General features: G+C 47.0%; 1 protein-coding gene and 1 long non-coding RNA gene across 2 annotated transcripts in view; one reads left to right on the forward strand and one right to left on the reverse strand.

Annotated features, from left to right (window-relative positions):
* LOC308059227 overlaps positions 1-207 on the reverse strand; it is a 13564-nt gene extending 13357 nt beyond the window's left edge. Inside the window, exon 1 of the long non-coding RNA XR_013926178.1 lies at positions 73-207. This is a non-coding gene — a long non-coding RNA (uncharacterized lncRNA). The remainder of the gene's footprint in view (positions 1-72) is intronic.
* Positions 55-24250, forward strand: DGAT2 (diacylglycerol O-acyltransferase 2). The gene is made up of 8 exons (XM_080376224.1): positions 55-188; positions 8401-8520; positions 9560-9667; positions 10532-10602; positions 17612-17816; positions 21066-21240; positions 21836-22038; positions 22849-24250. The coding sequence occupies exons 1-8, from the start codon at positions 149-151 to the stop codon at positions 23001-23003; spliced, it is 1077 nt and encodes a 358-aa protein (XP_080232350.1). The 5' UTR covers positions 55-148; the 3' UTR covers positions 23004-24250.
* The last annotated feature ends 1416 nt before the right edge of the window (positions 24251-25666 follow it).

The following is a 25666-nucleotide window of genomic DNA, read 5'->3' on the forward strand; positions in this document are numbered from 1 at the left end:
CGGCCCGTCCCCCGCCCCCGCCCCCCGCCCCGGGCTATATAGGGGGGTGCGGCCGGGGCTGTTCCCGCTCACCGCTTGCGCCGGGTTTCGGAGCCGGGTGCTGTTTTCCATCCCATGGCCCTGGCCGAGACCTGAGCACCGCTCCGCAATGAAGACCATCATCGCTGCCTACTCCGGGGTGCTGCGAGGTACCGGGGTGGGGGTGGGTGCTGGTGCCGGGAGGATGCTGCGCTGGGGGAGCAGCATCTCGGCGGTACAAGGTGCAGGCGGGGCGGGGGGGGGGGCGCGAAAGCGCCGCCGCGTTCTGTGCCCCTTCCCCCTGCCTGCAGGGGTGGGTGTTTAAGAGGGGGAAGGGGCGGGGGGGGAAGCGATGTGCAATGGCGGGGAGGCCGGTTGTAGCTTCCCTGAGGGGTGAGGATTATAGCTCTTTGCGCAGATTTTGCTTTTTAGCGAGCTGAAAAAAAAATACTAAGATAATTTAGCGAGCTAACCCTCCGGTCGGGAGGTTGAAGCTGTTGCAGAAGGCTCTGGCTTGTCTAAGTGCCCTTGCACCCTAGCGAAGTGTGGGTGTTTGCTCTCTGCTTAAAAAGGAGCTTCCTTCCCCCCCTCCCCCCGCTTTCTTTGCGACGGTAGGAAGGAAAGCGTAGTAGTTTTATCAGCATCACATGCCCGGTAAAATTCAGTGTTCAGCCTCGTTCTGTAATTTTGTATACCCCCCGCTTGCATCAACAGAGGAGGAAAAGAAAAAGCATTGCAATTTGTTGTTGCTTTATAATGGGGAGTTGAAGATTCAGTGTGAAAGCAAGGTTCTATGTTATGAAGTACAGTCAGGTTTGCTCCCGCAGCTCTCCGTGCTGGTAAGTAATCACCTCGCGGAGAGGAGCAGGTTGGGTGCCAGTGGCTGACAACCCATCATGGGCTGACACTGAATGCCTCTTCCTGCAGGCTGAAATGTGTAGGTTAAAGACGTGGGAGAGACAATATGGGAAATCCCAAAGTGTGCACTCCCTTGCCCGCTTGTAAAAGCAGCTCTAGGGATCTCACAAGAATAAACTCAACAAGTCTAAATATTTAGCTTGCTAGAGCCTTGTGCCCCTCCTGCGAAGGTGCTTGGCAAGAGATGTCAGGGCTTGCAAGAAGTGCAGGCTTTGCAGGAAAACACACTTGGACAACGATTTACCCTGTGCCTTCTGGAGTGTCCTTGAGTGATCGAGCTGTGTTGCGAAACACTTTCTGCCCTGAAAAAGCAAACTGCTAATTCCTTCAGGGATGAAGCACCTGTGAAATGGCTTCTTGATTAAGCAAATCATTAGCAGAGCTAAGAGGACCTGAACCTGGTGAATTAACCCCTCAGCTCTTGCTTTTGCACTGTGTCCTGTCCAGTCCTATGTACAGAGCTGCTCATCTCCATCAGAAAGATGTGGCACCTGCTGGTATTAGAGGTGGAGCTGTAGGATCAGTTGTGAACTGACCAGCAAAAAGACCTGTATGTGTTCCCTGTGTTCAGAATAGGTCCTTAAAGTAACTTAGCTTGCCTATACAACTAGCAGAAGTGATGTTTTGAGTTGAGAGAGGTAACTTGAATTGACAGCATGTGAACTGTTAAACTGGGAGCTAACTGCAAGCCAAGTACAGAGGATAAATCATTCAGGAGACTTATAAAATATGTAGGGCTGACCCAAGACCTCACTGGCCACCTTGTTGGCACTGGCATGTTAATGATGGATCTAGGACACGTGCATAATTCAAAATGGAGTGTGGTTTAGGGACAGTGATTGGCCTCATCTCTAGATAATCCTGCTTAGTGATGGAAAGCTGTCTTAACTCTCCTCAGGTCAATTTTCCTCTGAGGTCCCTCATGGGGGTCCTGCAGTGATATTTGTGCTTCCTTGCTAACTTCATAATGTGCTTCTGCCTGGGGAAATGGGAGATGTTGCCTTGGTGATGCAACCCATTGCCAGTACTGTAGCCTGCCATGGGCAACAAAGCACAGGACCAGCTTCAAAGCCTACCTGTTCATAGCAAAGCCAGGTGCCTGCCAGAGGAGCTGAGATTCAGGCTGGGCTTTGGTGGTATCATGGGAGCCTGCAGGTCAAAGATGGACAGAGGTGATGTGGTACAGCAGTTCATGCATGGGACCTCATGTGCTGCTTGATTATGTTAGATAACTTCCCTCACTACACAGAACATTTAGAACAAACCCACTAGACTTTTTTTTCCTACCTCCTGAACATCTTTTCAAAGTATCTTGTCTGTGCAAAGGACTAAGATTTGTGGAGTGAGAGTCTCAGTGGCTCATACTGTCCTTCAGTCTTCTTGCTTGCCTGGCATCTGGCTTTGTCCCAGTGCTTGTGAATTTGACTGAAAGTCTGATTCTATTTAAAAAGGAAAAAAAAGGTTTGGGCACCTGCCCCTCTATCAACCCCCGTGTGTATGCAGGGGAACTTTCTCGGACACCAACCCAGTATTTCAAAAGTCAGAGCAGACCTTGGACCAGTGCGTAGGGTTGGATGATGCTTCAAGACACTTTGGGTAGTAGGAGTTGTCACCTCCTCACCTTAACCTGACCCACTTTGGCCGTAGGGTCTCCAGGCATTCTTGTATTTAGTAGAGCAGCAAGGAGGTGCCTCCCCTCTCCTGAGAAAGGCTGTTAGTGTGGCCAGAGCATTTAAGGGCTATCTTTTGCTGAAGTATCTTTTCTGATCTTGTTTCATCTTACAGAAGTTTGGGGTGAGGAAGATTATTTTCCTTAACTTTACCTTGAAGTTTGCCAAACCTCACATGGAACATAAGGCTGACTTCACTTTGGCTTTGTGAGGGAACCTGGGGGCTCCTGTTTTGGGAGTACAGCATTGCTGTGAGCTGTGTTGTGGTGGTTCCTCTTGACAAAACTACCCGGGAGGTCTGGATTTGCTCATGACTGAGCCCTTCTTCCAGAGCTCCTACATGCCTCTCCTGGACACTGATGAGATATAGTAAGATAGTTCTTTCTCTTGTCTAGAGCTATTAAGTCTTGCTGATTTAAATCTAAACATTTTGGCTGGTCTAGGGCAGCTGGGTCTACACTCATGGTTACATCACTTTAACCTGCGTACGGCTGTGACTGTTGAGACTGAGGGCCAAGTTCAGTGCTGTGAGTAAATGCAGATCTAACATGAGATAAATGTCATGACAAATTTGTTTATTTGCTATGCAGAATCGCAGCTCTTTCCTAAAGTGGCTGAAATAAATGTTGTCATATGTCCCTGTTAACTATGTTGTTGACCTCCAGTTTTAGGCATTATTACTGCAGATAATGTGGAGTTATTGAGTAGTCTCATGGGACATCAGCAAACTGCTGTACAGCTGTGTACAGGGCAGGATAACTATACCCCACACTGGTAATTTGTTACTCTCTAAAAAATGATCCACTATCTAGTACCACTGACAACAAAGCTGGAAGCAGAGAGAGCTTCTGCACTGCAGCTGGGGCATCTGAATAAACCCAAGACACAACAGCTTGTGTTGCTCGAGGGGTTTTACAGATGTCTCATTTGATGTAGCAGCTTTCTGTGCAGACTCCTGCTCTTGCATGGGAGGCTGGATCCTTACAAGTATCCTGGTATCGGTCTGTTTATCTAATCTAGCTTTGTTACACTTCCCATGTCAGCTTCACTGCTGGGTATGTAGCTCAAAATGCCCATTTGCACCTTATGCTTCGAAGGATCTGATTTGGTTTTCTTCTAAATAAGCTGTGTGATGCAGTATAATTCTTGACCAAGAATTAACATGCTAATTGTCTTGAAAAAGTTGCAGATGAAGCTTGACTCTCACAAGCTTTCAGTGTATTTTTAACAACCTGTAATGCTTACTTCCTCTCAGCTAATTTATTTGGCTGCTTCTTAATTAAAGTGCGGTTGATTGGGTTTTCTGGTGCCCAAGTGTGAAGTCCTGTTTACTTCCACTCCTGGGACCTTTGGTTCTGCCTCCCTGCCTAGATAAACCATGCTAGAACACCATGATTTTTCAGATGAAGTGCTCCAAGTGCACCAGATGCTGCCCCTAGCTGAGTCTGAGTTGCAGGCATGAGTCAGATGCTTCATCAAACCTTTCGTTGACGCCAGGATCTCCTTGGTAGCATCTCCTGCATTTGGTGGTTGCTGGAATTAAATGATAAAAGTGTAGTAAGACCATCACCAGTTGAGAGACAGCTGGCTAACATCACTGAGCTTCCTTGGAAGGCTGCAGATGACTGCTTTTACTGGGCAGCAGTGAGGTCTCCTGGAGTCACTACTCTGGCCATCTTGACAAGTAGCATCCTTGAGAGCTATGTGTGGCTTAGTGCAGGGAGTATCCCATGAATATTCCAGAGCATGAGCTGCAGTGTGAGTTGAGGGGTTCAGGACCTCATCTGAGACTAGGAAAGCTCTTGCTAAGACCTCTACTGTGTGGATGTTGGGCTGTCCATTTCTGGAATGGGTGCTTTGGAAAACATTCCAAGGGCTGCACTGGGTGGCCAGTGCAGGATAAGTGACTGACTTCAGCAGTAGAAGGTAGAGGTGCTCCAGGATTCAAAATACTTCCTTGGGAAAATACTAATATGAATGGATACCAAAGGCTGGGGTATACAGTATTCTTCTGCCTCAAAGATAATCATAGATATGTCTAATGTGCCTTATTAAACTTTGTTATTAGGCTAATATATTTCCTGAAAGTTAAAGAAATTGCTTTTCCTATGCTTAATTCTCGTTTGGGTTTTTAATATGTAAAGGATGCATGGTGTGGGCCCAGAGGTGAGTGCTTCAAAGAAGGGTTTTCTTCAAAGAACTGAACCCAGGTATCAGTTTTGAGTTATTCTGCTGTGGCTGAGCCCCCCAAAACCAGACTTCTGATGACTTGTCAAAGCTCTTCTGCCCTGTGTCACCAGTTACCAGCTTGACTCTCCAGAGTGTGGAAGGTCTTCCCAAAAAAAGCTTCCTGGCTACCTACAGCTGAAGGAAAAAGGAGGCAAGGCTTGCATGGGGGGTTGAATACACAGTGTTAAGACTGATGTGATGAACAGCAAGGTCAGAAATGGCTGGAAAGAGCTGTCTCAGCACTAAAGACTGTAATTGCCCAGCCTGCAGTTCATGCACTGGGTCCATCTGGAGTGTGCAGGTTGTTGGTGCAAAGGTAGACCGTGCACTGGCACTTGCCAGGGGCCACGTCTGCCTATTCCCCCAGCCCTTTCCAATGCCACTGGACTTACTTTATGCCCTTAACTGGGAATTAAATACTAATATTATTCTGCCCATGGTCACTGCTGGCTTTTCTGGTGCTGGGAATGTTGATCTGTGAAGGATGTTTTTGCTTTCAGGAAATAACTGACCCGGGACACCACTTGTTCCAAGGGCAGGTGGTCAGCTGCCTGTTCGGAGCTGTCTGCCAAACCCATGCCTTCCCTCTGTCTGCAAGAGTTGAATGTTGCTACAAAAAGCTTAATGTGGTTTGGGAAACAAGCTGATAGGTTGATTTGTGCTACTCAATACTGGTCTATTTACAGGCTTAGCAATGCCTACAATTTGTTAAAGCATCTAGAAAATGCTGAAGTACAGATCCCTTTCTGGAGGGGTAGGCAGTTCTTCTCTTTGGGGGAAGAGGATAGGGATTTAGCTGACCTAAGGCTGGAGTGTTGAATTCGTCGATCCAAAGATGTTTTGGTAATGTAAGTGCATGTGCTGGAAGGATAAATTACATGGGGCTGGGCTTTTGTTATGGATCACAAATAGTCTCTAAGACTTTTGGCTTATTTTTGAGGACATGAGATATGGCCAGTGACATCACTATTGCTAAAGGCTCCCTTTAAAGTATCTAGCAGTCCTTGGACCGCATGAGGTCTGTCCATGTGTAATTTTGTAAGCCAGGTTTTTGGGATGGCATGTTCCTGGAGCTGCAGTAGAGGCTGCCTCTAGGCTGTGGCCCTTTGGCAGGAAGGACAGATTTCTCTTACCCTTGGACAGGTGATTTCTGACTTTGTAAAGAAAAAGTTATCACTCCCTCCAGATCTGGGGATTTACTGCCAAATGTGAAGAGCTACAGCGAGGGATTTCTGAGCCTTCCTGCTTAGGTATTCTAGTATTGCAAATCAGTGCAATGGTGATAGTTCTAACTCAACATGTTCTCCTTTCTCACCTCAGAAGTGGGAGGGACTTGCTGAGTTCACTCTTAATATTGTACTATGCTATCCTGTAAAGCCTTCAACTTGAGCTACTGCTTCAGACTGGATTGGTGCTGTAGGTTTCAGTTTACTGGCAGTTGCAGTGACATGATCTATCCTAGACCAAAACTTGGTCTGCTTGGAGTAGTTAATGCCCAAACCGTTACTAGCGTTGTTCACTCAAGGTAGACAAGTAGAGCCAAGGGTCTGAGCTGGGTGGGCTGGCTCTAGATTTAGGCTGCAGCCTCTGGTGTGGCTCCCTGTTGATGTCCTTTACTACAGGAAACTCTCAGGAGGGCACATAGTTGTCAGCATAGGGACCATGTTCAGGCTTAACGTGGCACGGCATTGAAGAGGGGCAGCAGAGAAGCTGCAAAACTAATACAGCTGGTATTGTGCATTAATCCTATTGCCTAGGCTGTCAGCAAGGGCAGCAGTTGGGAAAGGCTGCAGAGATGTTTCATATATTTAAAGGATGCATCAGTGAAAATTTCTTTGTAGAAACTACTAAAAATTCTGGTACCTTCCTACATCTAATGGAGAAGCTCTTTGCAATCACTTTCACTTGGCTAAGTGTGAGCGCTTGCTAAGGTTATCACCACTGGCAGTGTCACGCTCTGCCAGCAACAGTAGGGACTAAACCCATTTGATACAGCTGCTTAGCAGCATCACATCCCTTCCAATAACAAGCTGCTTCTTAAACAGAAAAAGAAATAGGTAAGCATGCCTCCTGGTTTGTTCATAGGCCAGAAGCTTGATTTGCATTTCAGCCAGTTACTATTGTGCTTGTAAAATAAAGCAATGAAGAGAAGTGAAGGAAAGCCCACTTCTTTCTGGAGGTTGTTGGATGGCAAGTCACCCATGGGCCAGCAGTGTGCCCATGTGGCCAAAAGGCCAGTGGGATCTGGGGGGGCATCATCAGGAGGGGCATGACCAGCAGGTTGGGGGAGGTGATCCTCCTCCTCCTCCTCCGTTCTGCCCTGGTGAGGCCACAGCTGGAGTGCTGGGTCCAGTGCTGGGCTCCCTAGTTCAGGAGAGATAAGGGAACTGCTGGGGAGGGTCCAGCAGAGGGCTATGAAGATCAGGGGACTGGAGCATCTCCCTGGTGAGGAAAGGCTGAAGGAGCTGGGGCTGTTCAGGCTGGAGGAGAGAAGGCTGAGAGGGGGACTCTTCGATGCCTACAAATCTCAAGGACAAGTGATGAGAGGACGGGGCCAGACTCTTTCCAGTGGTGCCCAGTAACAGGACAAGGGGCAATGGGCACAAACTGCAACATGGGAACTTCCATCTGAATGTAAGGAAGAAGTGTGAGGACGACAGAGCGCTGGGACAGGCTGCCCAGAGAGGCTGTGGGGTCTCCTGCCCTGGAGACATTCAAACTCGCCTGGACACGGCTCTGTGCAACCTGCTCTGGGAGAGCTGCTTCAGCAGGGGGCTGGGCTGGGTGGGCTCCAGGGGTCCCTTCCCACCCCGGCCAGGCTGTCATTCTGTGATATCAGCAGACACCACAGTAGGTGGTTCCTCATAGAAATCAAGTCTTTCAGCTTTAGTTGGTTTTCACCCTACCTGAATAGTTTAAGCTTCCAGAAGAGTGGCTTTCAACTCCTTCCCACCTCATTTATTGCTTTAGAAATGCTGTGATAGTTTTCCTTTCCCTTGGAGCTATGGATCCTTGGGGTTGTATGTTGGGGTGTTGCTCAACCAGCCCTTGAGCTGCGCTGTCTAAGGCTGGCGTGCAGAGCTTTCCGTGAACACACACATAGCTGTACAGCAGGCTTGGTCAAGGGTGGATGAGCAATAGTCCAGACCACAGCCTGGTGTGTGCTTGCCTGTGGTTTGGGACAGCTGATCTTTATCTTACGGTGAACTCAGGGGTTTTTCTCTTATCAAACGCTGCTTCCAGGAATTGGCAGTTTGAAGTGTGGGCATATGTTAGGACCAGTGCTAATGTCCTCTGCACTTTTATGGTTGAGTGAATAGAGGCTTGCTGAAGTGGGAACTGATGTTACCTATTAATCCCCTCCAGTATCCCCATAACAGCTGAATGTTTGCAGATGGCAATCCTTCCCCTTCCAGGACGCCCAAACTCCATGGGAAATATGAGCCTTTGACAAGCCTTTCTCTAAAAGCAAACTGCACAAAAATTGATTTTAAACCTTCTGTTTGAGAAATATAGATACCTTTGTGCAGGGTGCAAATGTGGCTTTCTGTGTTTTTTTTCTTAGGCACAGGATCAAACATTCTTTCTGCTCTGCAGGATTTGTTCTGGCTATCTAAATCCAAAGTAGAGAAACAACTCCAAATCATCTCTGTGCTGCAATGGGTTCTCACTTTCCTTGTCATGGGTAAGTATTACCTTTTGGCCTAAAGCAAAGCTTTCTTTGCCTTTGTTCTGGAAGAATTTTAATGCAAAAATGTTAACTTTTATATAAGCATTAATTACTGGATGTGTACTGCAGCAAGATGCTTTGTGGGGTGTGTGAGTATTGTAAAGCACTTGCATACTTTGATATTTTGGCAATAAATGACTTCACCTGGCTCTAGAAAAACATAGAAGCTAGAGAGACCTACTGATGTTTAGCACAAGTCTGTGTCTACCGTACAAATAAGGCTGAAGCAATTGGAAATCTCTTACCTGACTTGCTCATGGGAATGTCTACAGAGAATAAATTTCTTAGGAGCAACTACTAACTGATGCAACTGATGGCAACAAGAGTGCCTTCCTCTTGGCTTGGTCTCTTTCCAAGAGGTACCAGAGAATGGCAAGAACTGTTTTTGTTAGACTACTAAAATAGTAAAGACTTTGTTTCTGGGTGCTTCTGTTATGTGAAGCCTCAGGCTGCTCTGCTCCATGGTGCTGTTGATAATTATCGTGGAGAAAGATGCTGATTGCAGTCTGTCAAGTAAGTCTTGCTGTTCCTTCCCAATTTAGTTTGTGATAAAACGGCAACATCATTTGTGGGTGGGATCTCTGGCACCCTGGTGGGATGGCTGGTGTAGAGCTGGTGTAATGTGTGGAAGGCTTGTGTGATGGTGGAAGAAACTCCCTTGGTGTGGGCCACTGGGAAATCTTGATGCTTATGAAGTCTTGCTCTTGCCTGATGAAGCAGCTGCCCTACCTGGAGATACTATAGAAGAGAGACCTGGAGAAACCATGAAGGGGAGGTTGAGGTACTTCAAAGCGTGTAGCTTTAGAGGAAGCTGTCTCAGTCCTACATAAAGGGTTTTTAGCTAAATCCGATTTGATTGAGGATTAATGACATCAGATTGAGACTAAGACGTCAGTATAGAAGGGTCAAAAGGCAAGAGGCTCTTTATGCAAGTGTAAATGCAGACCAAAACCTGATGCACCCTTGTTTTCTTATCTTTCTTGGAACTATCCAGGTATTGCTTGCACTTTAATCCTCATGTACATACTGTGCACAGACTGCTGGGCAATTGCGGCTCTATATTTAGCCTGGCTGGTATTTGACTGGAATACACCAAAGAAAGGTAAATATTGCAGAATAGATCCTTATTGTTTAAGTGTCCTTGTCCTCCTGTTTGGCCAATGAAGTACTTTGTATTGGGTGACCTCCCTTCTTAGTGGTGGTTGGCTGAATCGCTAACCAAAAGCATTATTCAGTGAAGCATATAAATGTCAGCCTTTGGGCTAAGCAGTGACTGCAGGCTTTGATGCTGAGGGTAATTCACGATAACACTCACTAGTATTGTGCCATTGCTGGCTTTTAGCAGCATATTTTTAAGGCTTAGGTTCTTTCTATAGGCCAGAAAGATCTATATGCATAAAGATTCAAGATCTTGCTGTCTTCAATCTCTTACAAGGTTCAGGCTGTCACATGACTAAAGACGTGGGTCCCCTGTGGAGTCAGTGTTGCTGCAAATAAAGCAGAAAACTCTTATTTCAGAGAACATCTTGCAGAAACCAGCTCTGAGAACCCACTACAGCAACGACAACAAGTTTTGATGGCAACTCCTTTCATAGCCAGATTAGCACAATTCTCCATTGCTTCAAGACCACTGAAATCATCCAGGATCTTGGCCTTTTCCCAAAGGATGACTCTAGGGTTAACATTGAGCTGTTTCTGGCTTGAATTTTCCATTGCCCAACTACAACAGATTATCAGGTCAGATCCTACCGTGAATTTGTAGTTAGTTGTTAATTAGCTTGAAGTACTCTGGAGTCCTGAGGATGGATGGCTTCACCTGACTTTAGTGAAAGATGCAGGTGTCCCATTTAGAGGAATGAAACTGTTGATTTCTCTAGTAAGACAGCAAACTATGTGGAGTCCTTTAGGCTTCTTGGGGGACACCCATGTGGAAAGCCTTTAAAACCACGAGTTTTCTTCTCTTTAGGTGGAAGAAGATCCCAGTGGGTGAGAAATTGGGCTATATGGAGGTACTTCAGGGATTATTTTCCAATAAGAGTAAGTAACAGTTTAATACTGTGCATTGGCACTTAACTATTTTGTCGTAACTTTTTTGTAATAACTGAGTTGTAGTAACCCCTGTGGAAATGATGTTGTACCTATACTAGTCTATCCATGACACTGAGCTTTAAGTAGGACATGCCTTACTTTGCTGTACTACCGCTTGGAGCGGCTGTGGTCATAAAATCTGAGATGCAACACCAGCGATGGTATTGTGATTTGTAGAAGCTGCTGCTTCTGATGGTCTTGAGGCAATCTGCCCTGTAGCAGTAAGGTTCCCTGTTCATCTCTCCAGCTTCTGTGCTGCAGCAGTCCTGTGTTGTGCCTAGCCATACCTCTGTTCCTCCCTAGTACACCTAGTGCAGTTTTGGCCTGTTTTCCAGTTACACCCTAGGGCAGCAGTATACTGGGTAAGAATAGCTGGGAACCCTGTGTACCAGAAGTCCTGCCACTTCACTGGGAGTGGTAAAACCTGCTCTGAAGTCTAGCTGCTTTGGGGAAGGGGGGGGGTTCCAGCAGTGTGAATAGCTCCATTTCTCCAGCTTGTGACTTACTCACCTTTTGCATGTATTTTCCCTGGTAGTTCAGACGTGTTGCAGGCAGGGGACGGGGCTGCCAGTCTGCCCTGGGGACTGCGGAGTTAGCTGAGGGGCTTGGAAGGGAGCAGGGGCCAAATTCAGCTAGGAGGGAACTTGATCCTCTTTGGAAGGACACACAGCCGAAAGGACTATTATGTAAGGCTGTTGGCAAGTTTTATTCAGCCTGAGCAAAAGGAAGGGACCTTGCAATGGCTTTTGATGAGCTACCCACCCCTAAGACAGTCCAGCCTCAGAGAGCAGTAGGGAATCCAATTCCAGTAGGAAACCAAAGTGGCATAGATTGGATTCTTCCTTTGCAAAGTCACTTGGACTCTCGGGGTGCCTGAACCTGCTGCTGGTGAGCAAACCTCTTGCCACACTTGCTGCTGTGAACAGGTGATTCTTGGCAAGGGTGGGTGTACATGGAAAAATACATCATGATGGCACAGGCTGCAAGTGCCTGGTCAGCCAAGGTCTCATAGCTAACGGAGAACAGAGCATGTTCCAGTGTTGAAGAGGGCTTCAACTGTTGTTTTCTAGTACAGCATCCACAGTACTGCAAGAAACACCATTGTATTGATATTGCTGAAGGCTAAAATGGGGTAGTTTCTCCTGAGGACTTGATTCAAGGGGGTCATCAGTAATGCTGCACCCGTGTTTCTCCCCTCCTTTGGTGTCTTATATCTGCCTTCATGGAAACATGCTCCGCACCAGCCATGCAGGTCAGATCCACTGTAGGTATTAGAAGTTTGTCAGTCGGGTTGTTCAGGTAGGTTTAGAGATGAGATGGTTTAGATAAACTGAACTTTTTTGCTGTTTTTTAGGTAAATACTTACTAGTTCACACAGTCCACTTGTGAGAACCCCTTATGGCTGTAATTCCTTTGTCACTAAGGGGCAGAGCTGTGCCAGGCTTATGGAGCCCGCAGGTGAATGGTGCAAAGGGCAGAACACAAGGGCTGACAGCTGACCTGCTACAGGGGAGCAGCCAGCTGGTTGTTCAGTTGTTAAAAGCTGCTGACATGGGTCATGGGGCTGTGAGGTGCTAGAGGTGGTTGTCTAATGGGACTGATCCTATGAATATTATCTCTTGCAAGGAGTGGTACTGACCACCAGAATGGCTTGGGCTTGAACTTGCTAAGAGCATGGGAACTCCTTGAAAAAAATAAACTATTTGCCTGTCTTCAGTCAAGAGGGAGACTGGTCTAGAGAGGATCACTTGTTTTAAATCTTCTGTCTGCAAAATTCACCTTGACTAGATCCTGGACAATCTGTGTAATGGCTGAGCAGGGCTTGGTTTGTTTCCGTGGGTCATGGTTTGTTGGGGTAGTAATCTGCTGCACCTTGTCCTGTGCAGTGTGTCCACTGAGCACTGCAAAGGCAGATCACACCAGTGACAATCTCACCCGTGGCACTGGGAATGCTAAACTGCCTCTGCAAGCTCTGCATGCAGAGCTGTGATAGCTGCATCCATATCGGCACAGGCACCACCTGCATTTAGGATATTGGCTCAGATTTTACTCCTATTCCAGGAAATAAATAGGAAGCAGTTTTACAGATTTTTTTTTTTTTCCCAAAACCCCTAAGGCCACCTCCCCAGGAACAAGGACCCAGCTCCCAGTGGGTGAGAGTTGTAGCACCAAAATACTGGGAGAGGAGGCCTCTTGGCATAGTGTCCTGGGTGGCTGCAGATCTGAAGGCCAGGGTTTCCCTGTACCTGGCTGGTGTGAGCTCGGTCTTGAGGATGCAGGCTGGATCTGGCTAGACTGAAATGCCACCGGTACCAACCTCTGACAGAGCTGTGTGCTAGCACTTGTCCTAGGTCTGCTGCATCCTTCCACAGCTCCACTGCTGGGATCAGGCTTGCTCTGGCAGAGTAGCTGCATGAAAAGCAGGCTCTGCTCTGATATTTATGCTGATTAGGCTTGGTCTCCACCTGAGTCAGCAGTGCCTCCCGGCCTGAAACGCCAGTAGGACTATTGTACCTGTATCTGGAGGTACCAGGTTGTGTTTTGTAATGCTGGGTGGATTTGGAAACCAGCCTGAATCTGGCTAAATTCCTCAGCACGAGCAGAGGTTGCCCATATTCACTGGGGCTTGTTGCAGCTGCTGTGACAGTAATAAGCTATTTTAGGGCACTAGAAGCTTAAGTTTGTCTGCTGCTTAGTGGTTGGCCTTGCAAATAGTGCTTTAAGCTAAGCAGTACATGAAGCAGCTGAGGAGGCTTCCAGTGAGCTAAATCCTGGTGCTGAACTGCTAGGTAAAGACCAGGATCTTGCAGGTGCGAACATGGTGCTGTGTGCCTGCTGCTGCAAGGGCAGGCCAGGTCCCAGCAGCTGCCTGAGCACATCCTGCTGATCTGGGGATGTCATGTCGGGAGTGACACAAGCTAAAGATCTTCTGTAGTAAAGAAGCCATCACCTGAGCATGTGAGCACAGCTACTGCCGATCCCCGTTGGCAACAGCACTTCAGAGACCAAGGACTGCAGACCTTTGGCTCACCTCTGAAGCAGTGAGCACTTCAGATGTGTGCAGTGACACCTCCTCAGTCTCCTGCTGAGATGGGAGAGTCGGCAGCTAGCCAGAGCGAGGACTGCTGCAAGACAGACTTTTCTTGCAGCGTTTGTATTGCATTCTCTGGCTTGGCTGGCTTCCTGGCAAGGCTGCTCCTTAGTTGCTGTTGTAGATGACTTACAAAATGGAGGTGGAGGTTTTTGCTTCCTGTTTGTGGTGTAGCATGGTGGTAATACTGAGAGCCTGGAGGGGTCTTCAGGTCCTGGCCTGCATTGCTGGAGAGGTGAGATAATTTCTTCCATAGTGCTGCTGGGTGTGATGCAGCTAATTGCAGCTGTTCAGTTGTTAAGCAAGTTTATATGCTCACTGCTGCTGCTTGGATCCTGCAGGATGAGCTCTAATTTTCTGCTTTCTGCGTGCTTCTGTGGTCACTGTGCTGCTCAGCTTGCAGGCAGGCTGAGCACCCACCTAGGCATCCAGTTTCATCCTGTTCTGCAGGCTCCTGGTGATGAGCAGTAGTATCTCTGCAGTCCGCTTTCTGCACACTTGAATGTGCTGTTTACTCATCCCATTCCTACAAATAAAATAGTAAATACTGTTCTCCAAGTGTATCTGGCACTCAAATATTAACACTAGGGTTTTTTACCATAATTGTACTGCTTTATTGCTTCTATAGGCGGGCTTAGATTTGTTTAAAGAAATCTTATTACTAGAGCAGATGGATGGACCTTTGCTCCCACTGAAATAGGGTTGGTCTCAGACAGCAGCTGGGAACAGGCATGTTAAGTGCAGTGGGGTGAAGGTCAAGCTTCAGTCCCAGCACTGTAAATCATCCAGCTGGGGGGCAGCAAGGACATTTTGCCTCTGTCTCATCATGGGAGCACTGAGGCTTCAAGGAGCTGAGGCTGTATGAGACTGGAAAAGACCTTGAAGGCAAAAGGAAAAACCTGCTGGAGGCTCAGAACAGAGTTGCAAAGGTGATGTCAAATGACAGCTACAGCAATTCCTTAGGCCATTCTAGTAAGGCAGCTCAGAGTTTGCTTGTAAAGGCGAAAGGTGCAAGAAAACTAGTGGTGAGTGAACAGCCTCCTAAGGAAAACTTCAGTCTTGCTTGAGACTAGAAATAAATGATTACAGCACTTAAAAAATCCCTGCTTCTAGATTAAAGCATTGGAACAGGCTGCCCAGGGAGGTGGTAGCATCACCGTCCCTGGAGGTGTTTTTCAAAACACATAGATACGGTGTTTGGGGACATGGTCTAGTGATGGACTTGGCAGTGCTGGCTTGATGGTTGGAGCTGATGATCTCAAAGGTCTTTTCCAACCTAAATGATTCTGTGACTCTAAATTTAGGGAAGCCTGAAGGCAGAGCCTTCGTTGTTGGCAGGTCAGACCCTGGGCTGATTTTATGCACTAGCAGATCCAAGACCTGCACCACTTGCCGATAAGGGTGCAAACCTGTCTGATGCCTGGCAGTCTCTGGCTGCCCCGGTTTGAGTTGGGTAGAGGAAGAGAAGTTCACTTTCTGTGAACCCATCTGTTTTGGGACAACCTGTGGAGGGCTGTGGCAGTCTGGATGGGATGAACTGGGGGGGAAAAGCGTGTGTGTGTGTGTGTATATATATATACATGAATGCCAGGCTGACTTTCAGACCTGTAAATCCCTGTTGTGAGCATATGTTTCTCATTGAGTCTCTAGAGTTGCTCAGATATTCCCCTTCTGCCTTGCCATGGGTGAGGTGTGTGGGTGAGTTGGTTCCCCGCATACCTCTTGCCTTACTCCTGTATGGCTTGTGCAAGTGGTGGGTATCACCAGCCCTATGGCTCCATAATAGGAGGTCTTGGAAAGCAAACAGAGCGATAAGGCTGCAGCTTGGCTGGGGCTCATACAAGGTATGCCAGCAACAGGTTCCACTGGGAACTGGATGTCCTTGCACGTGGTGGAGTGGCTGGAGTAGGTTGTTTGCCATGGCTGGCAGCAGGACAACTCTGTATGATACAGACATGTGGCTCTACCAAGATCAGCTGACAAATGTCTTGTGCTCCAGATTTGCAAGGACAAACCCTCTGTCTCAGCTGGCTTCCTTTTCAAAGCAGCTGTGCTTTGGTGCAGGTGAAGGGTGAGGTCTGGAACCTGGAAACCACCACCTGCTCTAGCAAAAGCTTTGAGGAGGAATGTGTGCCACTGGTCCAAGTCATGTGTGTCTGTAGCCACCAGGCCTTGAGTCTGTCCTACAACAGAGCAAGAGCTGATGGGTGGAGGGATTCTTATGGAATCATTGCTTTTTTTTCCCCTCCAGTCTTTCCTGGAGAGTGGTTTCCAGTCTGTAGTCTGGCAACCCTGTTTGTCGTAACTGGTCAAGGCACCACCCTCTCACCCTTGAGAGTGAAAGCAAAGCCATCTACTAATTGGGCAAGAAAGGAAAGGGAAGAAAGGATGACTTGGTGTGACACAGGCCACGGGGCTCTACAGAGCTGCTGCAGCCACAAGCATCTGCACACACTTCCTGGAGCCCTGCATGACCTCAGAGCCAGAGGAAACAATGAGGAGGGGTAGTCAGCTTGCTTAACCCGTGGCTGTGTCATGCCTGTATTGCAGCTGCTGTCTTACATAGCACAAGTGCTGTAGTCTCATCTAGGGACCGTGACAGGAACGTGGGGAGGAGGGAATCAAATTTCTGGGCATGCTGCTTCAGCATGTCGCAGTGGCACTCCAGCTCTGTAGCATGATTCAACAAAGCAGACTCGCTCGCTTACTGCCAGGGCACTTCTTGGCTAAGGCAGGAGGGTATGTAACGCTGATGTGACGTCTTGGAAATCTGCGTTTTTTCCTGTAGGAGCTGACAGTGACCTTTGCATATACAGTCTGAGGGATGGGGTGCAGTTGTTCTAGCACCCTGTGCTGAAGGAGCAACTGTAGCTTGTAGGTCCTGTCCCAGTCTGAGAGCTGCTGGGATGTTGTGGTCAGCAAAAACTGGCACCATTGTGGGCTGAAAAAAATTTTAAATTTTATCCTCTTTTGTGGGGTGATGCAGTAGTCCTGTTGAGTGCTTAGTCGGATTGCATGTGTACTGCCAGGGGAAGATGCTCTGATGCATGGGACACTGCTGCTACTTAGAGCGCCAAAAAAATCCTCTGGCAGTAGTGATACCATGGTATTGGTTATGCTGTGTATGGCTAAGACAGCTTCGTCATGTTCATGCTGTGCAAACAGATGAGTAAGTGGTTAGGAATATTGCACAGCCCCAAACCACTATGATCACTGCTCCTGGAGCATGTCCTGCAGAAATTGGAGCACTGCTGTGGATGGCTTGGTGTCTTGTTGGCCCTTTGTGTAGGCCAGAACAAAACTTAAGGAGGGATAGGTTCCAGTGGTAAGCCACCCTTTTGCACATTTTCCCTCTTGGAGGGTGGCCAGTAGGCGTGTTAAGTGGCTGGATCTTTTTTCAGGTGTTAAGCAAACCTGCTTTTGCTATGGGACACTGATTTTTTTTTTTTTTTTTTTTTCCCTTTGTACTGGGATGTGATCCACTAATGTGCTGAGAGAGGGCCTGGAACAAGGTGTAGCTGTGACTACCGTGCCAGGAAGGACTTGGTTTGGGCAAGAGGCTTGCAAGAATACCCTGGGGAGGAGTAGAGAAACAAAGGGCACAGGCTACTGCAGCCCAGCCCCTCTTCCTGCCTGGCTGACAGTCATCTTGTGTCCACCAGCAGCCTGCTTATTCTTCTCCCTCTGCTTGGGGAACTGAAGCCACATTACTGCAGCCTCTGAAATCCAGGATAGCCCATACTCCAGCTCTTAGGCTGTTCTGCCTGGTGGGAAGAGAGACAAAAGTGGGGGGCTTTAACTTTTTCTCTATTTTTTTCTTACCTGAAAATATCTGTTTTCATGTGAGCTCACTCTTTTCTTTCCTAGCTGGTTAAAACCCACAATCTGCTGACAACCAAAAACTACATTTTTGGGTACCATCCACATGGCATCATGGGCTTGGGTGCCTTTTGCAACTTCAGCACAGAGGCCACAGGTGTCAGCCAGAAATTCCCTGGGATCCGACCATACCTTGCAACACTGGCTGGGAACTTCAGGATGCCCATTTTGAGGGACTACTTAATGTCTGGTGGTAAGTGCAAGCACATGCACTGTGCTTCCTCCTAGTCATGCCCTTGCCTCTGAACTGTCTTCCCCTCTTTCAAGTGAAAAGTTGTGGCAGAAGCTCACGTAACCACTTCTCTCTGGTAGCATCACACAAATGTTGCTTTTGTGTAGTTGTCAAGAGGAAGCTGTGAGTAATTGTGAAGAGCTTGGGCTGCAGGGACTGCTGCTCCTCTGTATTCATCCTTAACTCAAGGATACTCTTGTCCAAAGGCATAGTAAAGACATCTGGCATCTGTAGTTATGGATGTAGAAGATGGAGACATGGAAGCAAGTGTCCTAGTTATCATTAGGACGTACTGGTAGATGAAGAAGTTGCACTGACTGAAAATATAAAATATTTGCGAGCCTTTGAAATGTGAATACCATGACTAGCTCTGCTCTTAGGCTCTACCATGTGAGCTATCATGCATCTAGAACTTAGGGTGGTGATAGCTGACCTCTTTGCCCAACCACATTTTTAGCTGCCAGCCAGGAGTAAAAGAGTCTGGGGGTATTGCATGGCTCCAGCTGTTCAGAAGAGCCCCTTCCCTGAATATATTCCCACAGATGGGTCACAGGAGTTAGGCAGTGATATCTGTACTGAATGACATTAATAGATACCAGTATTTTAATGGAGCACTTAATAGATTATAACTGGGCAGAGGAAGCATTGTTGACAGCCTCAAGAAATGGTGTTCTTGCATGGCCTGAGCTTCCTTTTCGGAGTGAGGATGCCCATCAGTTAGGCAGAGGTGAGGGAAACTCTGAATTGAACAGGTCAGTACCGCGTTTGCTGTCCCTGGAACAGATTCGCCAATAGATGACTTTAAAACAGGTATCTTAATGTAGTGGTTTGGCTGAATCTTGACCCGTGGCTGGGGGAAAGATAGGAGTAGCTGTACTTGGCTCTGACTAGCCAGGTTTGGCTGTTTCCAAGATTACTGCCTTGATTTGGTGAGGGAGAAGAAAAATAACTGCATCCGGTGCAGAAAAGGTGTTTGTCCCTGCCTAGGAAGGGCAGTATCTCAAGCTGGTTTCTATTGTCCTGCACCAGATGGAAGTTGCTGTGTGAAGTCCTTAATTTCCATAATTTGGGAATCCTACAGGACAGCGGTGCATGACAGGTTGGGATCTGCTTTCTAGTCTTATCATGTCTGTAACTTAGTTTTGTTGATTAAGCTTCCACACAGCCTTTCTGTATTTAAAAAAGCATGTGCCATCTGCTCAAGATGACTGGTAGACAAATCCTGTGGCTAGCCAGAGCTGCTTCCATCCTTTTTGGAAGGAAGGTGGGAGTAAGACATTAGCAACATCACTGCTGACAAGGCTGGCTTGGCTATCCCTGAGCATTACAGTTAAATTGGTAAGAAATTCTGCTTCCTCTGTACATAAGATTTAAGCAATACTATAGGTGTGATCTGTTGGACAAAGCAAACTTTTCAGAAAGCCATGATTTGTTTTCAGTTTCCTGTACTGGAATTTAAGGGTGTCGCTATGAAGGTTTAAACATCATTTAGGAAGTGCTGATAGTTCCCTCCAATCCTTTGTTTTGTGGATGAACCACTTCAAGTGCAATCCTAACAAATATTACTATACCAATACACATACTTAGTTGGTTTGGGACCAACTGTTACATATTACAAAGTTTTATAGCCTACTAGAGATTAGAGCTACATCAGGGATCCTCTAAAGCATGAGGAGATGGCCAGAAAAATCCCATATACTTCGTGAATGTGCTAAGGAGCACAATTCAGCAATTGCCACTTGTCTGCATGTCTCACTGTGTTTTCTGAGGAAGGATTTCAGTGTTGTGGGCAGTAGTAATCTCCCCTGACCAGCAGACAGGGCTGAACAGGAATCTGGGCTGTGTTGTCAGGGAGCCTTGGTGCAGAGCATGGGAGTATGAAGGTGTCCTATGGGGCAGCAAGTACAGCTTGAGCCTTTCAAAGGAAATGTGGTCAGAGAGGTGTAGCTGTGCTGAAAGAAATTTTTCATGTATTCAAATCCAGCTGATCTGTCTCCAGTGAGGTCTGCTCCCCTGTGGTCTGGAGCTGGGATTAGGTGGTGACCTTGATACCCAGATACATATGAAGGCTTGCAGACTTGCCTTGTATAATTCCACAGAACTCATTCATCATTTAGTTCTTGGTTCAAGTGATGACTACCATGAGATGTGCAGAATCAGCTTCTAAAATTAAATTGTGTAATACTGCCCTTCCTAGTGCAATGACCTCAAGTACTCAGCACAGCTCAGACATGTTGTGTGGATGGGAATGTAAATGACGGCATATCACTTCTCAGCTTATCCTGGCCAACAATGTGAGGCATGAGCAAGCTCTGACAATAACTGTACGAGAAAAGCACAGGTTTCGGGAGCAGAGAATCAAACAGCATTTTAGAGCAACAGAGTAGAAATGAAAGGTGCTATCTTTCATTGAGCTGAATGGGAAGGTCCTTGGGAGTGGGGGTCTGCAGCTTTAGGGCAGGGGTGGGTTTGTGAAGCTGGAGTACTGTGACTGGTAGTGCAGTCCTGCCCTTTCCAGTGTGGGACAGAGGGAAAGACCTTCCCAGACACTTGTCTCAGAGCATGGACTTATGTGAGCACTCTGCCCCATACATCTCTTCCATTCCAGGACAGCAGAGGATTGTGCTCTTGCTGTGCAAGAGCTTGATATTTCAGGAAAATTTGGGTTTTTAGATTAATTTGTAATGATCTGTCTTGGAAAGGCTTGTTCGTTTATTATTTTTCTATCACTAAAGCATCCTCCCAATGCACAATCTATTCAGCTGCTTGGTTTTGCTGAGGAACTGGTCAAATTCAGACTCTCACTCACCAAAATGACACAACTGCTTTGCTTCTTCCCCCCAAGGATAAACCAGCTCATACGGCAAGGTTTACTTAGAGGGAGGATGTCTTGGGCAATTGATTTTTGGCATCATGAAGTACAGAAGAAAACCCTTGCTGAAGCCTTTTGTGTTAAGGGCAAGTTCTGGAGAGCTGGTGTTGGTGGAGTTTGTTTCTAACCAAGTCTAGTGCTGTCCAGGTCTATTAACTGCTGGTTTAGTTGAGGAACAAGTTGCCTGATAATACACCCAAGCCTCTATGACCCCAGGGAAGTTGGACAACTCAACCTACAAATCAAGGCACAAACTTCTTGCTACAGGTATGGCTGGTATTTTCAGGATCATCTTAATCTTGCAACTTGACCCTTATGTCTGTCTCCTGGATATGCAGGTATATGTCCTGTGAACCGTGACAGCATAGACTACATCTTGTCCAAGAACGGCAGTGGCAATGCCATCATCATTGTGGTTGGAGGGGCAGCTGAGTCCCTGAACTGCACCCCGGGGAAGAACTCTGTGACACTGAAAAACCGGAAAGGATTTGTGAAACTGGCTCTACGGCATGGGTAAGGAGGAAACCTCAATGCCAGAGCAGTACTGCTAGCATACAAAAAGTGCTTTTATCCCCTGAAGCAGCTGATGTCTTGGATGGATTCTCCTTTCTGCAGTCTTGCTGTGTTGTGTGGATGCATGCATAGAGAGCATCAGGCACATGAGTCTGGCTTCTGGCTTCTGCCTCTGAGCAGGGGATGGGGTGGGAAGATGCCTAGGACAACAGGAAGCTTCCAGGGCAAGGGGAGGCCGGTGTCAGTAATCTGCATGGGGCACCACCTATGTAGGCCATGTGATCTCCAGGGATCCCATGTGTCTGGAATGGGGTGTCCATCAAAAATCAGAGATGAGACTATATGGAAGTGTATTTAATGCCTGACTGGGTAGTGTTTCACAGGCCCACTGCAAGTACGAATCTCCTGCGTGCTTAGAAGTGTATCTACTATATCGTGTCAAGTCTGGCTGACCTATGTCAGTACCTTGTGCTGCAAAGAGAGCTCTGGCCACTAAAATCTGCAAATGTGCAGCCTCAAAGGTGTGCGACTGTGGTTCTGTAGTATTGACTGCAGACCAGGGGTGTGGGGTCCTAACATCTTTCCATCTTTATAGTGCGGACTTGGTTCCTGTCTACTCCTTTGGGGAGAATGAAGTGTACAAGCAGGTGATCTTTGAGGAGGGTTCCTGGGGAAGATGGATTCAGAAGAAGTTTCAGAAGCACATTGGCTTTGCTCCATGCATCTTTCATGGCCGTGGCCTCTTCTCCTCCAACACCTGGGGATTGTTACCTTACTCCAAGCCCATCACTACTGTTGGTAAGGTCTTGGTATGAATGTGCTATGTGCTTCTCTAGGTAGTAGTGTACTTGAGTCTATGCCATACCTCTACTCTAGTTTGGTGTTGGGAGTCTTGACTATAAAACTGTTTTCCCTTCTATATAAAACCTTCCAGCATAGCTGAGAACTAACTGGAAGAGTTTCCAGAGGCTACAAGCCTTCCATCATGTTCTTCTGGCAGATACTTTTGCAAGTGAGCACTTTTGGGGGAAAATATGCTGTAGCTGCTACCTTCTCTGGTCTTGGATAGTTACAGTGGGGAGCAGCCTGCCTCCCCATGCACTCCTAGGACTGGCAGTGTGATGCTGTCTGACAGCTGAATCTTAAAGCCAACTCTAAAATTTGCCTTTGAGTCTTCCAACCCAAAGAAGCAAGGGTTTGAGGGAAGGGGGGTGGGGGGGAAGGCCACATTGCTTTTGTGGTGTGTATAAGGGAACACAAGAACTGCAGCTTTTAGTCTTGGTTCCTGTTAATTGAGGAGGGATTTATCGTGCTGCTGTAAGGAGAAAGAAGTGGGACTTTCCAACCACCTTGCACAGCAGAGGCTTTGCTCTGATGGCATTTGTGTAGCTAAAGTGAATCTGGGTGTTGCTGCAGATGTGGTGAGAAAATTCTGCTTCAGAGCGTAGCAGAACTGGGAGGAATGAGGCAAACCTCTGCTATAATGGCAGGCTGTGCTATGCCAGGGTGGATGTGCTGAACTACCATAGCTGTGGCCATAGAAGACAAATCTGCAGGCTGTACAGGAGCATTCAACTTAACATGTGGGTCTTTCCCTCTCTTTATTAGTTGGAGAGCCCATCAGCATCCCCAAAATCGATAATCCATCCCAGAGGGAAGTGGACTTCTACCACAGCATATATGTGGACTCCCTGATCAAACTCTTTGACAAGTATAAGAGCAAATTTGGCCTGCCAGAAACAGAGGTCTTGGAAGTCAACTGAAGGGACTGGCTCAGCAGCACCTCCTTCTCTCAGAATAAACACATCTTCTCCAGGAGTCCAAGCTGTCATCGTGTACTTGAAAGCATGCGTGGGTGTATGTGTCTGTAAAGAAAGTGTTTAAAGTATTGCTAGACCACTTTATACACACAAAAAAGGCTTTGCTTTGGATAAATCCCATTACAAATGTCTTTCTATCCAAAAAAAAAGCACAACTCCCTATTGCTTGTGAGGATTTGGATGGGGGAAATGATTGCCTTTGTAATCTGCTATATAATGCTGTTCTATTGCCAGTAATGGGTTAAAAACATTCCTACAGCTACTGTACCCGATAGCACAAGCTATTTTGGGGGAGAGTGGGATCCATCTGGTTTTCAATCAAAAAAGCAGCAGGATGATTTGAGTGGGATGGCAGTATTACAGGCGTGTTGCAGAAGAGCCATGTTGAGACATGCTTACATAGCACAAGGGCATTTCTGCTTTGGAAAAGCCCTTTCTGAAAGCACAACGAGGCTGCCAGACACCCTGGTATGGCACCTCCTGTGGGTGGTGCAGCAAACAAAGGGATGAGAGTCTGGTGGACCTCCGTCCATAGTGTATTTTGTATTTTGAATGTCAGTTTAGAAGCAGGTCTGTCCCAGGTGTTGCTTGCACATAGAGATGTAGCTGGAAATATGGGACTCCTGCATAGCCACAAAACTCCAAGGACAAGTTCTAGGAGCGGTGGGATGGTGCAATTGTGTGGCCTCAGTGTTGCAGACCCTTAGGGTAGCCTGTAGGGTTAAATGCAGTGGGACTACTCAGGCAAGTGTTTTGGATCCCAAAAGCATTTGGGGAAAGCTAGGAGTAACTTCTGCCCAAAGATGGCTTTTAAATATACTGTCCAGTGAATGTCAAGGAGTAGCCTTTTCATGCATAGGATCTAAAGTGAGCAACATTTTAAAAAAGTGTTTATAAAATGTTTACGTGGATGTTAACGCTGCTTGTAGTGAGAATTCTTTGGAGTACAATGTGTTTATGTATAAACCTGAAACATTGCACTATTTGCATATCTGACCTGCCTTTTCAATGGTTCATTTGAGTGTATTTTGAGCTCCAAAATGTGCCTTTCTTCCATGCAAGAGGACAGTACTTCACATTCCTGGAATCTTGCCTCTAAAGACAAATGTTCATCAATCATATTTGATAGACTGTATTATGGAGTACCAATTTTTGTACAAATTTCTAGAAATAAACTTGGCCAAAACCAGTGGGCTGCTTTGGTCTCTCTGGTGCTGCAGGGGTGTGTGGCTGGGTTCATGTTACAGCAGTTGTTTGTGTGATTGCAGCTGTGCCTTGGTTTTCATGGGGAGAAAACTGTTCAAAAGCAGACCCATGCTGATCTGCACTGTCCCCACATGGGATGTGCAGGATAGGCTAAGCAAATCTTTAAGGTTTAAGGGTGGGTTTTTGCCTGTGAGTGTATAAGGAGCTAAAGCAGCTTATGTCTATAGACCTCCTTTACTAAGCAGATGCAGAAAGTTCATGCCCTCCTCCACCTTTTGGCAAATTATTTTGGATTTTGTTGCTGCCTAGTGCACAGGGCTGGATTGCATCCCTGGCCTTTGGCTGAGGAAATCCTTCCAGCACTTGTCAGAGCCCCCAGCCTTCTACTACTGGTGGTGCAAAGTGCTCCAGAAATAGCACACACTGCTGTTCATGTGGGCTCTTTTAGTAAGAAGCAAGGGTTTAACCTGCTGTCTGTTGGGGCTGGCCTGTGAGCTATGGAAGTGGTCCATCAATGCTGGCTGACTTTCACAGGCGGCTGCTGCTGCTTGTCAAGGTGAAAGCCAAACTTAAATTTTGCCTTTTTGAGGCTTGGCCGGTGGAGTTTGAAAGTCTCCTGCTCCAGAAGATAAACCTGGTGTGTTGCTTGTTCCCCCTTTTCCTCACCCCTAGAGAATTGATCTGGTCCTGTCTACTGCCAGCAAACATTAAGGCTGGGTTTCCAGTGACTTGTCTGGAAGTGCGTGGCAAGAAAAGCCCAAACTACTTCTGACAGTTTGACTGGACAAGTCACTAGAAACCACCTTTGGCACAAACTGGAGGAGGTCAGCTCTTGCAAAGCTTTTTCCTAAGCAATTTTTTCAATTAACAAGTTTTATATCAGCACAGCTGCTGCATGCAAAGCAGAGGAAGGAGAGAATTACTTCAAAGAAGGATCCATTCCTGCAAAGGGCTGCACTAACGAATGTCCTGTAATTGTCCATACTGCAAGGTTGAGCCAGTTCTGCCCAAAACTCCTGGCTGTGCTGGAAGTCCCATTAATTAAGATTGCTGTTGAGTATTGTTCTTTCCTACCTACTTACCACCGGTCTATAAAAGGGGACTTTTCCTTTGATCTTATCTTGTGCCCAAGGTACCAGCCCAGGACATGGTAGTCTCATAGAAGTTTCAACTACCCTTCCAAGCTGACCTCATGGACAAATGACTCCTTCCAAGCTGTTTTTCTGCAGTTGGTTTTCCCTTCTCTTGCTAATCTTAGGAGCGTAGGAGTGAATTCATCTCTGGCTTGTGGTGTGTTTAATGATTTTGATTTAGCAGAAGACTCACTGAGGGTGTCCTGGTACTGTAGGTACCTCCCCCTGCACCTACGTTTTCCTACTCATGCCCTTGACTATGTAACA

Source organism: Falco punctatus (genome assembly GCF_963210335.1).
Source record: "Falco punctatus genome assembly, chromosome: 2".
NCBI lineage: Eukaryota > Metazoa > Chordata > Aves > Falconiformes > Falconidae > Falco > Falco punctatus.